Genomic DNA, 16587 nt, shown 5'->3' on the forward strand with positions numbered 1-16587 from the left:
GGCAACATGTCAGTTTTTGTTCTGGATAGTAGGACAGTGGGATATGGATTTTTTTAATCTCTTATTTTCTTTTTTATATTTTTCTAAATTTTCCACAGTGAATATTATTTTGTAATCTTTCAAACATACCTCTTAAAAGGACTGGTTTCTACAGAATTTAGTTCAAGAAATCTGTATTACTTTATACTTTGTTTGCCTTGATCACTGGGCCTTTCCTGATGGCAAAGAAGAGGCTAATGTAGGCAGCAGATAAAACACAGGTATGCTCTATTTAAAATATGTGTAATTATAATAAAAGTATAGGTAGTACCCAACGGAAAATCTCATGATACATTGCAGAGTGGAACAGAAATTATCTTTAGCTCACTTTCTGTTTTGGATTATTGCATGAGCCTGATTTTCATCTCTCTTTCTACCTTTCCTCACCCCAGTTGTAAATCTGCTAGTGCATGGATATGAAGTATAAGTCTTTTTTTTTTTTTGGAGATAGAGTCTTGCTGTGTCACCCAAGCTGGAGTGCAGTGGCATGATCTCAGCTTACTCCATCCTCTGCCTCCCGGGTTCAAGTGATTCTCCGGCTTTAGCCTCCTGAGTAGCTGGGATTACAGGTGTGTGCCACCACGCCTGACTAATTTTTTGTATTTTTAGTAGAGATGGGGTTTCACCATGTTGGCCAAGCTGGCCTTGAACTCCTGATCTTGTGATCCACCCGCCTCATCTTCCCAGAGTGCTGGGATTACAGGTGTGAGCCACTGTGCCTGGCCTAATGTGAAGTATGTCTTAATTTAAAAAGAAGTTTTATGAAGCTGTGTAGTAAATCCCTTTTGTAAGTGGTCTTGACTGCATTTCTTAATATATCTTTTGGTTTCATTAGCTTGAAGTATCTAAATGAGAACTGTGACTTTGGACAGACTTTTTCAGTCATCTTTATAGTAATAAGTTCTTCATTAGACAATAGCTGTTTGTTTTATGACTTACTGTTAGTAGGTTATCCCCAAAGGGCTGATAAATTCCTGTTTTGAAAAGTCCAAAAAGTCTTTGATGACTTGCTGTTTCATTTTTTCTTTTCTCTTCAGTTATAGAAAACAGGATTACACTTTGTACGCTAGCATCTACTATCTGCCGACTTAACCTGAGTAAATGCTTTGAATTGAGCCCCATATAATGTCCTGAGCCAGCCTATATGGAATAATGAATTGACTTCTCTCCTGTGCACCCAGAATGGTACTTAGCACTCAAAGTGTTACTCATATAACTTTGTGTGTTCTGGGGCTCAATGAAGTCGTTATTAAATCGCAGACTTAGGGGAGAACACTCATTCTATGGCATTTGAATTAAGTGTTGCCCAATTCTAGAACTTATAATAAATTTTTTTTAGAAACCCACAGGCTTAGAATTATTCTGTAGATATGAAGTAATATACCTGGAACTTAGGTGGAGTTCTTCAGATTAACTTGTAATTTGAAAAACCAAAATTGAAATTGTGAAATAATGTCAGCTCTTTGAGGCTTTTTCCAGTAAAACAGTTACGGTAAAGCTGGTTGGCAGTGAGATTGCCAGACACTTTGGCTAGTCACCTCCTGTGACTGCTGTTAATTAGATGTGGTTTGTAGCTAAGCAGCCTATAAGGAGAAGACTGTTTTAGTATTTGCCTATACTCTCCTTGAAAATACGACCTGGTCTTTGGTTTTAATTTATACTTTTTTTTTTCATGTAGAATAGCTATTCAAATATCACCTATGGTGATTAGACTAAAAAGTAAAACATAAAATCAGTCATTCTTGGTGCTTTGATTTTATGGAAAAAACTGCTAGCTGGTTTCTGGTTTGAGAAACAATACAATCATTGTACCACTTACTAGTCCTCCTCTCTCCCCAGCTAAAAATAAGAACAGCAACAACCAAAAAATCCTTAGTTATATACTGGAAATGAATCAGATAATTTTTTGGGATGTGTTAGTTTGAAAATGCAAATATTCATGCATGACCCCAGTGTTCATCTATGATGGAGTAGGTAGTGTGGGATGCTGTTTTACGGTTTTAACTTGGACCTTCAGGGAGTAGACTGTGATGCCTCTGCCTCTGTAGCCAACACAGATAATTAGTCTATTTCTGGCTGGCCACGATGGCTCATGCCTGCAATCCCAGCACTTTGGGAGGCTAAAGTGGGAGGATTGCTTGAGGCCAGGAGTTCAAGATCAGTCTGAGCAACAAACTGAGACCTTGTTTCTACAAAAACTGCAAAGAATTAGCCAAGCATGCTGGTGTGTGCCTCTAGTCCCAGCTACGCGAGTCCCTGAGATAGGAGGATTGCTAGAGCCCAGGAGTTGGAGGTTACAGTGATCTATATTTGCCACTGTACTCCAGCCTGGGTGACAAAGAGAGACCTTGTCTCAAAAACAAAAGTCTATTTTTTTTTTTTTTAAAGACGGGGTTTTACCATGTTGGTCAGGCTGGTCTTGAACTCCCGACCTCAGGTGATCCGCCCGCCTTGGCCTCCAAAGTGCTTGGATTACAGGCATGAGCCACCACGCCCGGCCTACGGCTTATAGCTTTTTGTAACACTGGAGTTTATTACAAAAAGCAGATAATTCTTTTTTAAAATCTTTCTTTTAGAACCACTGCTTTTTGGCTACATTGTCTACAGTAACAGTTTTCAATAAAAATAATATCCAAGTCACATAGGCAATGTTAAGTTTTTTTTTTTTTCCCTGCCTCAGCCTCCCAAATAGCTGGGACTACAGACATGTGCTACCACACCCAGCTAATTTTTGTAGTTTTAGTAGAGACAGAGTTTTGCCACATTGGCCAGGCTGGTCTCAAACTCCAGCCCTCAGGTGATCCACCTGCTTTGGCTTCCCTAAGTGCTGGTATTATAGGTGTGAGCCACCGTGCCCTGCCAATGTTAAATTTTCTAGTAGCCACATTAAAAGAAGTAAAAAGAAATGGGTGAAGTTAATTTTAATAATAGATTTTATTTAACCCGACATATCTAAAATATATTCATTTCAACATGAACGAGATATTTTACATTCTTTTATTTTTCACTAACTCCTCAAAATTCAGTGTGTATTTTACATTGATAGCATATCTCAGTTTGAAGCAGCCACATTCCAAGTGCTCAGTAGCCACATGTGGCTAGTGACTCCATACTGGACTGTGTAGGTTTAGAGTTTCAGTACATCTGTTTGCAACAGAATCCACATAAATGGCATATTATGCAGATTTCTTTGTATGCACATCAGTTCTTGCATAGCATAAGTCAGGTCATGATGCTTTTAGTCTATGAGGCAGATTTTTTTTTTTTTTTGAGACAGAGCCCCACTCTGTCACCCAGGCTGGAGTGCAGTGGCGCAACCTTGGCTCACTGCAACCTCCATGTGAGACAGATTTAAACTTGGCCCTAATGCAAATATCATAAGAGAGATCTAATGGCCTTTGATTTCTTACTGAGGGCAAAATACATACCGTCGTTAAAACGCTTCAGCGTATAGTATGCGCGTCAGCCACTGCTTTTACTCCAGCCAGTGCTTAGTGTACCTGTACCACTGTCCAGGCAGCATCTGTCCTGTGGCAGGTGAATTTCAGCGGGGAAGATGGCAAGTAATATTGCTTTTTAATATATATATATTTTTGAGATAGAGTTTCACTCTCGTTGTTCAGGCTGGAGAGCAATGGCACGATCTCAGCTCACTGCCACCTCCACCTCCAGGATTCAAGCGATTCTCCTGCCTCAGTCTCTCGAGTAGCTGGGATTACAAGCATGCACCGCTGCGCCTGGCTAATTTTGTATTTTAGTAGAGACGGGATTTCTCCATATTGATCAGGCTGTTCTCTAACTCCTGACCTCAGGTGATTTGCCCGCCTCGGCCTCCCAAAGTGCTGGGGTGACAGATGTGAGCCACCCCGCCTGGCCTATTTTTAGAACTTCTTAAAACGACTTGGCCTCTATTGATAGTTCCATGACCCAAACTATTCAGAAAGAGGATTGCAGGTGATTAGCTGGCTGGGTTTCTCATACCAGAGCATTTCACTGGGGTGTTCCTGAACCTGCGACAACTTCTATGCTTGGCATTTTTCTTCCCTTCTCTGTTATCCCAGACTAAGAAATTTTTTAAAAAGTTACTTTTTGTTGAGTAGGAAAATCTCAGGCAGAACTTCTTGAATCCTCATTTATACTTTGTTTTCTTAAGAGACAGGGTCTCGCTATGTTGCCCAGGCTGGAGTGCAGTGGCTATTCACAGGCGTGATCCCACTACTGATCAGCACGGGAGTTTTGACCTGCTCCGTTTCTGACCTGGGCCAGTTCACCCCTCCTTAGGCAACCTGGTGGTTCCCCACTCCTGGGAGGTCACCATATTGATGCCGAACTTAGTGCGGACACCCGATCAGCATAGTGTACTACAGCCCAGAACTCCTGGGCTCAAGTGATCCTCCCACCTCAGCCTCCCGAGTAGTTGGGACTACAGGCATGCGCCACCGCCCGCGGCCATTTATACTTCTAAATCTGTAATCTTGGAATTAGCTCTCTGTCCCCCGACCCCCACCCCAAACACACTTTTTACATTTTGGCCATAGTACAGGTTTACTGTGTATAACTAAAAGGGCTGTGGAGTGGAAAGAATGGAACCGACATTTGTTGGGCATCTGTTGTGTGCCATGCACTGAACTGGGTGCTGTAGGAATATCTCAGTACTTCCCATTGAGGAGTGGGAATTGTTATCTATTTTATAAATAAGGGAACAGAAATCTGGAAATTGAATAATTTTTTCATTTCACACACCTCTGGTAGATAATGGATTCTAGAACCTGGCATAATAACTGCTTGTCATGCCAGTGTAAAAGAGATGTGTGGCCAGATGTGGAGGCTCACATCTGCAATCCCAGCACTTTGGGAAGCCGAGGCAGGAGGATCACTTGAGCCCAGGACAACATGGTGAGACCCCTATCTCTATTTTTTCAAAAATAAAATAAACTGGAAGAAGCAAGCAGGGTCCTCCCCAGAGCATCTTTATCCCTGATCACAGACCTGACCCCTGTGTTGGGCAGTGGCTACTTCTAGATTGTTTACCCTGCTGGGACTTGTGGTGACCATATGCACACTTTGCTTTACAGTTGGGACCCCTGATTTTAGCAGGATGGCCCAATGGAATCAGCTGCAGCAGCTTGACACACGGTACCTGGAGCAGCTCCATCAGCTCTACAGTGACAGCTTCCCAATGGAACTGCGGCAGTTTCTGGCCCCATGGATAGAGAGTCAAGATTGGTAAGTCCTTCTTGAGAGACTCTGCAAATTGTTAGGTTTCGGTTTGAGTCAAGAAACATGAACTCTCAACGTCATGCTTTGCTGTTTCATTGAAAAATGTATGGGTGCAGGTGATGGGGAAAATGAGATTATGAGATAAAGTGGCACCCTTTGGTCTTGTAAAGCATATTTTACATTAGAAGGCATGCGGACAACTGTCTTTTGACACATTGAAACAGCCTGTATGGTGGTAGATGTCTTGAAGGTTGATTTGGACCTCATTTACTTGGGCAGATCCTCTATATATTCTGATAATCCAGTGATGTGGTAGACATATTTTTTCTCTGAATGTGAATTCTATCATAGCTAGAACTTTGGGTTGATACTTGTAATTCCCCTTTAATTAAAGGAAAGAGACGCAGAGTATATTTGTCTGTTCTCAAATTGCTATAAAGAAATACCTGATACTGGGTAATTTATAAGAAGAGAGGTTTAATTGGCTCACAGTTCTGCAACTGTACAGGAAGCATAGCACCATCCACTGCTGGGGAGGCCTCAGGAAGCTTCCAATCATGGCAGAAGGCAGAGGGGAAACAGACAGGTCACATGGCCAGAGCAAGAGCAGGAGAGCAAGGGGAGAGGTGCCACACACTTTTAAATGAACAGATCTCACAAGAAGAACTCACTGTCTGGAGGACAGTACCAACAGGGATGGTGCTAAACCATTCATGAGAAACCCACTCCCATGATCCAGTCACCTTCCACGGGTCCCCACCTCCAACAGTGGGGATTACATTGCAATGTGAGATTTGGGCAGGGATGTAGATCCAAACTATATCACAGGATAAGGGAAATAGATCCCATTCATAGAAGAGATAATGGCACAGAAGTCCAGCAACTACTTCCTTCACTTTAATATGTTCAGGCTCACCTACTAATTTTGGTCTAATTCAGGCCAGTGTTAATACGACCTGGTTTTTTCAGAATGCATACTCTGATTTGGTGAAGGGCCAGGAGGTGATTCACAGATGTTGGAGATAGGCCATCCCAGCCTGGGATTATTTATTTGTACTAATAAATCTGACCAGAGTTTATTGAGAATTTAAAGCAAAACAGCGTATCTGTCTACTTTGCTCAAATATTTTACAAATACAGACTATAGAGTGGCTAAAAATATCTGGAATAATTGTTTTTTGTTTTGTTTTTGAGATGGAATCTGGCTCTGTAGCCAAGGCTGGAATGCAGTGGCGCTATCTCAGCTCACTGCAACCTCTGCCTCCAGGGTTCAAGCGATTCTCCTGCCTCAGCCTTCTGAGTAGCTGGGATTACAGGCGCCTGCCACCATACTCAGCTAATTTTTGAATTTTTTTTTTTTTTTTTTGAGACGGAGTTTTGCTCTTGTTACCCAGGCTGGAGTGCAATGGCGCGATCTCGGCTCACCGCAACCTCCGCCTCCTGGGTTCAGGCAATTCTCCTGCCTCAGCCTCCTGAGTAGCTGGGATTACAGGCACGCGCCACCATGCCCAGCTAATTTTTTGTATTTTTAGTAGAGACAGGGTTTCACCATGTTGACCAGGGTGATCTCGATCTCTTGACCTCGTGATCTACCCGCCTCGGCCTCCCAAAGTGCTGGGATTACAGGCTTGAGCCACCGCGCCTGGCTAATTTTTGAATTTTATTAGAGACAGGGTTTCACCATGTTGGCCAGGCTGGTCTGGAACTCCTGACCTCAGGTGATCTGCCAACTGTGGCCTTCCAAAGTGCTGGGATTACAGGCATGAGCCACTGTGGCTGGCCTGGAATAATTGTTAATAATTATTAAATTGATGGTATTTTATTGCTGAGCAAGAGAAATCTAAAATGATGAATGGGTTATGGCATCAGGTTTGCTTTGTTTTTTTTTTTCCTCTTTCTTGATGGTGATTTCTGTTTGTGTGTATGCGTTGGCTTGAGAACCATTCTTTATCATTCTTCCTTTTCCTAGGGCATATGCGGCCAGCAAAGAATCACATGCCACTTTGGTGTTTCATAATCTCCTGGGCGAGATTGACCAGCAGTATAGCCGCTTCCTGCAAGAGTCGAATGTTCTTTATCAGCACAATCTACGAAGAATCAAGCAGTTTCTTCAGGTATGATGAGAAACTGGGGACAAGGAGAAATAGGACCTACAGAGTTGGGTGTTAGCGTTCTTCCATGGGAGCATTTCTTTTCTCATTTGGCTAAATAATAAGAATCTATCTTGTTCTCTACGCAGTATCTAGATGCTTAGAAAAAAGAAAAAAAAAAAAAAAGAATCTATCTTATATTTTCAGTCACAGGAGAAGTAATTAGCCCTTTCTCCACGCACTGTGTACTTACCCGTGAGCATCATTACCTGAGAGTCACTTCGCTTGTCATAATTGAAGTAATAGAGTGATTTTTATATTGATCATACATGTTAGCATGTTAACCTGGTCCACTGATAGGAAGATCACTCTCACTGTTACATGTTAAAGGCTTGACAGTAATGGGATACTTCTTGACTAAGTCAGTTGCTTCTCCTTAAGACCAGGATATCATACTGTATAAAGACACTGCTTCAAGGCTTAGCTTTCAAAAAAATAAAAGACTCAAATAAGGTCAGGCGTGGTGGCTCATGCCTATAATCCTAACACCTTAGAAGGTTGAGGAGGGAGGATTGCTTGAGCCTGGGAGTTTGAGACCAGCCTGGGCAGCATAGCAAGACACCATCTTTACAGAAATTTTTTTTTTTTTTTAAACTAATTGGGGCCGGGCGCGGTGGCTCAAGCCTGTAATCCCAGCACTGTGGGAGGCCGAGGCGGGTGGATCACGAGGTCAAGAGATAGAGACCATCCTGGTCAACATGATGAAACCCTGTCTCTACTAAAAATACAAAAAAAAAAATTAGCTGGGCATGGTGGCGCTTGCCTGTAATCCCAGCGACTCAGGAGGCTGGGGCAGGAGAATTGCCTGAACCCGGGAGGCGGAGGTTGCAGTGAGCCGAGATCGCGCCATTGCACTCCAGCCTGGGTAACAAGGGCGAAACTCCGTCTCAAAAAAAAAACTAATTGGTTTTGGTGGCACACACCTATATTCCCAGCTACTCAGGAGGCTGAGGTGAGAAAATTGTTTGAGCTTGGGAAGTTGAAGCTGCAATAAGCTGTGATTACACCACTGCACTCCAGCAAGACTCAGGCTAATGGTCCTTCTAGTTACAGAAATAGTAACAACCTCCCCTTCACCCCCTACAGACAGCCTTCACCCAGGCTCTGAAGCGTTTGTTCTGTTGTTTCCGGCAGTAAATGCTTTCCTTGATGAATAAATTGGTTTAAAGTTAGCAAAGTTCAGTCCACATCTCCATGGTCTACTGCTGATTTTCATTACCTTTCTCTCCTACTTACAGAGCAGGTATCTTGAGAAGCCAATGGAGATTGCCCGGATTGTGGCCCGGTGCCTGTGGGAAGAGTCCCGCCTTCTACAGACTGCAGCCACTGCAGCCCAGGTGAGACCTGAGACCAAGCCCTGGTCTGGGAGGAATGGAAAATCAAACAACTTTATAATGAGATAAATTATTAGATCTACTAAAAAATAAGGAAAATAAATAGATCAATAATCATAAAAATACGTTGGAAAACTCTTAAAGAAATTCCCGCCCCCAAAAATACATTGAAAAACTCTACAAAAAAGGAAGTTCCACCAAAATAATCCAACAGACCAAATGGTTTAAAAGTTTTGTTCTGACAAACTTTCATGGTACAGATTATTCCAATATCATTCAGACTTTTCCAAAGTATAGAAAACCAAGAGGTCTTTCAGGCTTATTTTATGAGGCTGGAGAGAAATCCTCATATCAAAACCTGAAAAACAGCCAGGTGTGGTGGATCACACCTATAATCCCAGCACTTTTGGAGGCTGAGTTGGGCAGGGTCCTTGAGCCTCAGGAGTCAGACCCGCTGGGGTAATTTAGCAAGATCTCATCTCTATTTTTTTTCTTTTTAAAGAAAAGAAAACCTAAAAAATGGTGTAAGTAAACAAAAATGGTTAGGATTTTTGGCATCCTACGCAGTCCACCAAACATGGTTTATATTCTAGGAATGCAAGGATGATTTGTTGACATTAGAAATTCTATTAATGTAATTCATTAAATTAGTAAGTTAAAGAAAAAAATATTGTTTTTGTTAAATTATAAAATCCAGTATAAATTGGATTTAATCAATTCTTTCTTTCAATCCAGTTGACCCAATATCAGTTGGATTTTATCAATTCTTTCTTATCACAAGAAAGAGTATTTATCAGAAACCAAAGGGAGCATGATGGACAGTGGTGAAACACTGTTCTCTAACTTAAGCATATCCTAAGAGTGACAGATTAAAAAAAAACAACACTATTCTCAATAAAAACAGTAAACGATAAGGATGTCTTTTACCCTTGATATTTTTCTGAAAGATTCAGCCTATACACAAAGAAAAGGAAATTAGGATATAAATATTGGAAAGCAAGGGACAGAATTATTATTATTTACAGATAGATAGGTCTTCCTAGAAGATCCAAGAGAAACAAAACTAACAAAATGATTGGAACTAGCAAGGTTTAGAAAGGCCATTGTATACAAGATAAATATTTTCAGAATCTGTAGTTTCCCTATACAGTAGCAGCAGTAACCTATTAGAAAGTGTAATGAAAGTAAAGACCTGGGCTGAGTGCGCTGGCTCACGCCTGTAATCCCAGCACTTTGGGAGGCTGAGGTGGGCGGATCATGAGGTCAGGAGTTTGAGAACAACCTGGCCAATATGGTGAAACCCTATCTCTACTAAAAATACAAAAAATTAGCCGGGCATGGTGGCACACACCTGTAGTCCTAGCTAATTGGGAGGCTGAGGCAGAAGAATCACTTGAACTCGGGAGGCAGAGGTTGCAGTGAGCTGAGATTGTGCCACTGCACTCCAGCCAGGGTGACAGAGTGAGACTCCGTCTCAAAAAAAAAGAAAGTAAAGATCTGATTCATAATAGTAAAAACAAATGTATGCAATTTGCATATACTATTGATATGTATGGGAAAATATCTGGAAGTGCATATATGAGATCGTTAAAGTAGTTGGTCATAGGAGACTTTTTTACTTTCTGTGAGAAGTTTTACTTTCTTTAATACCCTATACTCAGGGACATTTTTTCTTTCTTTTTCTCCCCGAACCTTCTGCTTTTTAAAAAATTTTGGTAAAATATACATACATTACATTTCAAATTTACCATCACAATCATTTTTCTTTTCTTTTTGAGATAGAGTTTCACTCTGTCACTTAGACTGGAGTGCTGTGGTGTGATCACAGCTCACTGCAGCCTCAACCACCTGGGCTCAAGTGATCCTTCTGCCTCAGCCTTATGAGTAGCTGGGACTACAGCCACACACCACCATGCCCAGCTAATTTTTTTTTTTTTGGTAGAGACAGGGTCTTGCCATGTTTCCCAGGCTGGTCTTGAACTCCTTGGCTCATCAGCTGATAAGAGAGAGCTCACCAGGAAGAAAGAAGATCATGTTCAAAAACAGAAACAGAAACGTGTATTCTTGGGAGAAGTGTTCCGAAAGTTCAGCGTCTGATTGGGTCAGGGAAGATGAGCTAGTCAAGGCCACATGATAGGGGCTGGGCACGGTGGCTCACGCCTGTATAATCCTAGCACTTTGGGAGGCCAAGGCGGGTGGATCACGAGGTGAGGAGTTTAAGACCAACCTGGCCAAGATGGTGAAACCCTGTCTCAAAAAAAAAAAAAAAGGCCACATGATGATGTTTTAATTAGTCATACCTAACAACAGAGCTCTGGAAGAGCAGTTTACCACAAGGGGCCAATCTGCTTCAGTTTGAACCCACAGCCCTGCCACTTGCTCTGTAGCCTTAAGTAAATAATTTTTACTTTCTCTGTTCCTCCAGTGAGAATGATAATACCTTCTTCATAGAATTAATACATGTAAAATGCTTAAAACATAAGCATCTGACACATAAATGCGAGAATTTTTTTTTTTTTTTTTTTTTTTGAGACGGAGTCTCCCTCTGTCACCCAGGCTGGAGTGCAATGGCACGATCTCGGCTCACTGCAGCCTCCGTCTCCCGGGTTCAAGTAATTCTCCTACCTCAGCCTCCCAAGTAGCTGAGATTACAGGCAGGCACCACCACACCCGGTAAATTTTTGTGTGTTTTTAGTAGGGATGGGGTTTCACCAGATTGGCCAGGCTGGTCTCGATCTCCTGACCTTGTGATCCACCTGTCTCGACTTCCCAAAGTGCTGGGATTACAGGCGTGAGCCACCGCGCCCAGCCAAGAAAAATGTTAACTGCTTTCTGCTACCGCTGACATCACCATCATCACCTTCACTGTAGGAAATGGGGACTCAGTGCAGATTTCTTTTTCTTTTGAGACGGAGTCTCACCCTGTCACCCAGGCTGGAGTGCTGTGGTGCGATCTCAGCTCACTGCAATGTCTGCCTCCCAGGTTCAAGCAATTCTCATGTCTCAGCTTCCCAAGTAGCTGGGACTGCAGGCATAAGCCACGATGCTCGGCTAATTTTTTTTTTTTTTTGGAGACGGAGTCTTGCTCTTTTGCCCAGGCTGGAGTGCAATGGCCTGATATTGGCTCACTACAGCCTCCACCTCCCAGGTTCAAGCAATTCTCCCGCCTCAGTCTCCCATGTAGCTGGGATTATCGGCATCTGCCATCATGCCTGGCTAATTTTTGTATTTTTGCAGAGACAGGATTTCATCATGTTGGCCAGGCGGGTCTTGAACTCCTGACCTCAGGTGATCCACCCCTCCTTCAGCCTCCCAAAGTGCTGGGAATACCTGCGTGAGCCACCACGCCCAGTCCCAGTGAGGAATTTTAAGCAGAAAACTGATATGCTCAGGTGTGAGTGAGGTGGTAAATAACACTTACTGTGCAGGGCCCTGGAGCCTGAGAGGTTATCACACAGGCACTTGTCCATGCAGCACTGGGGGTTTCTGTTGCGGAAAACCTTTATATTTTATCCTTTTCCACAAGATAAAAAGATGTGGTTTAATAGAGGCTTCAACTTACCGTGCGAGGTAGGAAAGCCAAGGGTATACCAAGGATGTTTTCAGATGGATTAGGGGTCTGCAAACCATGACCTTGGCCCAAATCCAGCCTGCTGCTTGTTTTTTTCTGAACCCAGCCACATTTATTTATGCATTATCTGTGGCTGCTTTTGTGCTGTAATGGCAGGGCTATTTGTGGCAGGGACTGTATGACCCAGAAAGCCAAAAATATTTACCCTCTGTCCCTCAGAGAAAAAGTTTGCAACCCCCGATATAGAGCTATAAGTTGGATATTTGTGGCCTCAACCCGGGCCTCACTGCTATTTTCTCTGTTTATATCATCTGGCATGCTCTTAAGTGTCTAGAACGGGCTAAAGATAGAAGACTGGTTGTAATTCCTGCCACCAGGGGCTCAGGCTAGTTGGGTTTATAACTACACAAAGACTCAAAGTAAGAAAGACACAGAAGAGGATGTGTGTCATTTTTTTCTAAGGGGTTGAATACGATTTTGTAGGAAAGCAACCATTTGAACTGAATTTGAGGTGAGTGAGTTCAGGTGTGTTTGGGCTGAAGCCCAGGTCAGGCTGAGTGGATCTTGGGTGGGGAGGGAGTGTGAAAACACTCTGCATGCAGGGAAGAGTGGGTAGTTCAGGGCGACTGAGGCATGGGGAGGGAAACTTTAAGTTATAAACTGTGTGAAACAGCTTTCTGTGTAGGCTTAAGATGTTTATAGTTGGAAGCAGTGGGGAGCCAATAAAGTTTTTTACAAAGGTATTAGAGTGGCTTTCTGTGGGAGATAATCACGTTTTCCCCCTTTAAGTGTAGTACTACTTGAGAAATAGACATGGGAGTGGAATGAAGGTTAAATCAGCTGTATTGTTGGTAAAACTAGAATGGAAGCTATGGCTTGAGCTGGTAACCATAGGGGCTTTCCAATGCCTGGGCCTGAGTTAGATCTTGGGGTGGAGAGATTGGCTCTGTAGAGCAGCACTCCCACCCCACCCCAGCCATCTATATGGAGCTTCAGCAACCATAGGCCAACACTCATTGAAGGCAGAGGGATAGGCCTCTAGAACTGCTTCTAGAAACCAGGCTGCTGCTCTTACCTGTGGTGTGCTCTAAGAAGGCAAGAGTGAGAGGAGGGAGGCACCAGCTTAGGTGCTGGGTTCTTTGAAGATCTGTGTGTGCACAGTCTTTCTCCATCTTACTAATCAGATGAATCACTCTGACTGTGGGAAGAAGTAGGGGCGTGGGTCACCTTCCCAAAACTTCTAAGAAGTTTGTATTCTGTGGACTTGGATAGGGACCATGGGAAAGGAAGAAAATGGTTGCCCGTAAAACTGGCTCTAGCGCAGCCTCAAACTCCTGGACTTAAATGATCCTCTCACTTCAGCCTCCCAAGTAGCTGTAACTACAAGTATATGCCACCATGCCCAGCTTATTTATTTATTTATTTGTGAGACAGAGTCTCACACTGTCACCCAGGCTGGAGTGCAATGGCGTGTTCTCACCTCACTGCAATCTCTGCCTCCTGGGTTCAAGCAATTCTCCTGCTTCTCCTGCCTTAGCCGCCTGAGTAGTTGGGATTACAGGTGCCTACCACCACACCCGGCGTATTTTTTCTGTTGTTAGTAGAGATAGGGTTTCACTATGTTGGCCAGGCTGGTCTCGAACTCCTAACCTTGTGATCCATCCACCTCAGCCTTCCAAAGTGCTGGGATTACAGGCGTGAGCCATCGTGTCTGGCCCACGCCCAGCTAATATTTAAAAAAAAAAAAAAGGTTTTGTTTTGTTTTGTTTTGTTTTTTGAGATGGGGGTCTCTTTCTGTGTTGCCCAGGCTGGTCTCAAACTCCTAGCGTCAAGTGATCCTCCTGCCTTGGTTTCCCAAAGTGCTAGGATTACAGGTGGGAGCCACCATGCCCAGCCCAAGCCTATAATTTTTAAGTTTCATATGCTATTTGTTCTTGTTATTTCATTCATTCATTCATTTGAGATGTGGCCTCCCTAGGTTGACTAGCTAGTTTTGAACTCCTGGCCTGAAGCAGCCCTCCCACTTCAGCCTTCCCAAGTGCTTAGATTATACATGTGAGCTGCTACGCCCGGCTTTCTTTCTTCTTATTCTTTTTCCGTGTGCTTTTTGACTTTTTCCAAGGTACCAACCTCCCCTTCTCCCCTGAGATACTATCTTTTGATATGAAATTTCATCCCTAGGGCAGGATTTTTTTATTATCTCTCAGAAATATACTGGATACTACGTTTAAGCAGGCATCCAACATCTGTCATAAATTGTTCTGAATTTTTTTATATACTTGCCCATGAGCTTTTTGAAGGCAGGGACCATGTCTTAGCTGAACGTGTGGTCTCTTAGTTCATAGAGGGGGTTTATAGTATGACCTGTGTAATATCACCTTTATAGTGACAGCACCTGCCTCTGTTTCCCTTCCTTTCCTGATGGCAGTAGCATCTCAAGCCAAACAAGAAGGTTAGGTAGGGTGGGATGGAAGCTGGGCAGAGGTATTCCTCTCCCCATATTTCTGTGTTCACACGTGCATTGACTTCCTTTTTGGCAGCAAGGGGGCCAGGCCAACCACCCCACAGCAGCCGTGGTGACGGAGAAGCAGCAGATGCTAGAGCAGCATCTTCAGGATGTCCGGAAGAGAGTGCAGGTAATGCAAGTTGCAAGCCTTGGGCAGGGAGCTTTTATTAAATATATATATATATACATTTTTGTTGTTGTTGTTGTTGAGACAGGCTGCAGTGGCAGGATCACAGCTCACTGCAGCCTCAACCTCCCAGGCTCAAGTGATCCTCCCACCCCATCCTTCCAAGTAGCTGGGACCACAGGTGTGCATCACTACGCCCAACTAATTTTTAAAAAATTTTTGTAGAGATGAGGGTCTCCCTGTGTTGCCCAGGCCAATCTTGAATCCTGGGGTCAAGTGATCCTCTTACCTCAGCCTCTTAAAGTGATGGGATTGCAGGCATGAGCCACTGCATCTGGCCACCAGGGAGACTTCTCTTGGGGGTACTGCCTGTGGGTGCTGCATGTATCTTTTTTGAGGTTTTGGCTTCATTTCAATTCTTCTCAGAAACTTTATTTTTTCTGTTCCCAAGGAAATCTTTCTTTACTTCTGTTTTTTTGTTTGTTTTAAACAGGATCTAGAACAGAAAATGAAAGTGGTAGAGAATCTCCAGGATGACTTTGATTTCAACTATAAAACCCTCAAGAGTCAAGGAGGCAAGTGAATATTAGAGACGTTAAAACCTCTAGAAAGTGAGTTTGTGTGATTGAGTTGAAAGACTTATCTGTCTTAACTCTGTGTTTAGACCTTACGGCGGGCGGGGTGCAAGGGAGCTATTGGTGCTCAAAGGAGCCTGGTTATTAAGGACAGGAGTATTCCCTCGGGTCAAGGAGTTTTTTCTTCCTCCACAGACATGCAAGACCTGAATGGAAACAACCAGTCAGTGACCAGGCAGAAGATGCAGCAGCTGGAACAGATGCTCACTGCGCTGGACCAGATGCGGAGAGTAAGGGCATCGGTCGGCCCACTTCCCCCGGGTGTCTCGCTCACTTGCGGGATCTCAGCGTCTTGTGGCAGAACTTGCTTGGTTTCTAAGAAGTTCCTGCTCTGGAGTTGACTAAAGAATGTGGTTAGAGACGGTCTGAGGAAATGTTTTCTGACTTTGTTTTGGTTTCCAACCAGAGCATCGTGAGTGAGCTGGCGGGGCTTTTGTCAGCGATGGAGTACGTGCAGAAAACTCTCACGGACGAGGAGCTGGCTGACTGGAAGAGGCGGCAACAGATTGCTTGCATTGGAGGCCCGCCCAACATCTGCCTAGACCGGCTTGAAAACTGGTAAAGGATGAAAGAGAAGCTTTTCCTTTCTTTCTCGAAAGCTAGATTGAATTGTGATCTTAACTGCAGGCCCACAGAATTGGTATTATATCTCCAATGCAGGGTCTTTTCCATATTCAAATCAAGCCCAAGAGTTAAAAGTTTTTACTTTATTTCAGCTGGACGCATGGCTCACACTTGTAATCCCAGCACTTTGGGAAGCCGAGATGGGTGGGCAGATCACTTGAGGTCAGGAGTTCAAGACCAGCCTGTCCAACATGGTGAAACCTCATCTCTGCTAAAAATATAAAAATTAGCCGAGCATAGTGGTGCCCCCAGCTACTCTGGGCAGCTGAGGCAGGAGAATCACTTAAACCTGGGAGACAGAGGTTGCAGTGAGCTGAGGTTGCACCACTGCACTCCAGCCTGGGCAACAGAGTGAGACTCCCAACTCAAAAAAAAAAAAAA

General features: G+C 43.5%; 1 protein-coding gene and 1 long non-coding RNA gene across 5 annotated transcripts in view; one reads left to right on the plus strand and one right to left on the minus strand.

Moving 5' to 3' along the window:
* STAT3 (signal transducer and activator of transcription 3) overlaps window positions 1-16587 on the plus strand; it is a 78057-nt gene that overhangs the window by 34920 nt on the left and 26550 nt on the right. For all 4 annotated transcript variants that reach the window (XM_032279618.1, XM_032279617.1, XM_032279619.1 and 1 more), the window contains exons 2-8: window positions 5115-5265; window positions 7229-7373; window positions 8648-8746; window positions 14855-14950; window positions 15441-15522; window positions 15718-15812; window positions 15989-16140. In XM_032279618.1, the coding sequence (XP_032135509.1) occupies window positions 5115-5265; window positions 7229-7373; window positions 8648-8746; window positions 14855-14950; window positions 15441-15522; window positions 15718-15812; window positions 15989-16140 (820 nt within the window). The remainder of the gene's footprint in view (window positions 1-5114; window positions 5266-7228; window positions 7374-8647; window positions 8747-14854; window positions 14951-15440; window positions 15523-15717; window positions 15813-15988; window positions 16141-16587) is intronic.
* The window catches only part of LOC116552774, a 19645-nt gene continuing 4074 nt past the window's right edge, over window positions 1017-16587 (minus strand). The window contains exons 2-3 of the long non-coding RNA XR_004269516.1: window positions 3905-3914; window positions 1017-1096 (exon numbers count right to left, since the gene is read on the minus strand). This is a non-coding gene — a long non-coding RNA (uncharacterized LOC116552774). The remainder of the gene's footprint in view (window positions 1097-3904; window positions 3915-16587) is intronic.

Source organism: Sapajus apella, unplaced genomic scaffold, assembly GCF_009761245.1.
Source record: "Sapajus apella isolate SASKATOON/1434 unplaced genomic scaffold, GSC_monkey_1.0 scaffold12, whole genome shotgun sequence".
NCBI lineage: Eukaryota > Metazoa > Chordata > Mammalia > Primates > Cebidae > Sapajus > Sapajus apella.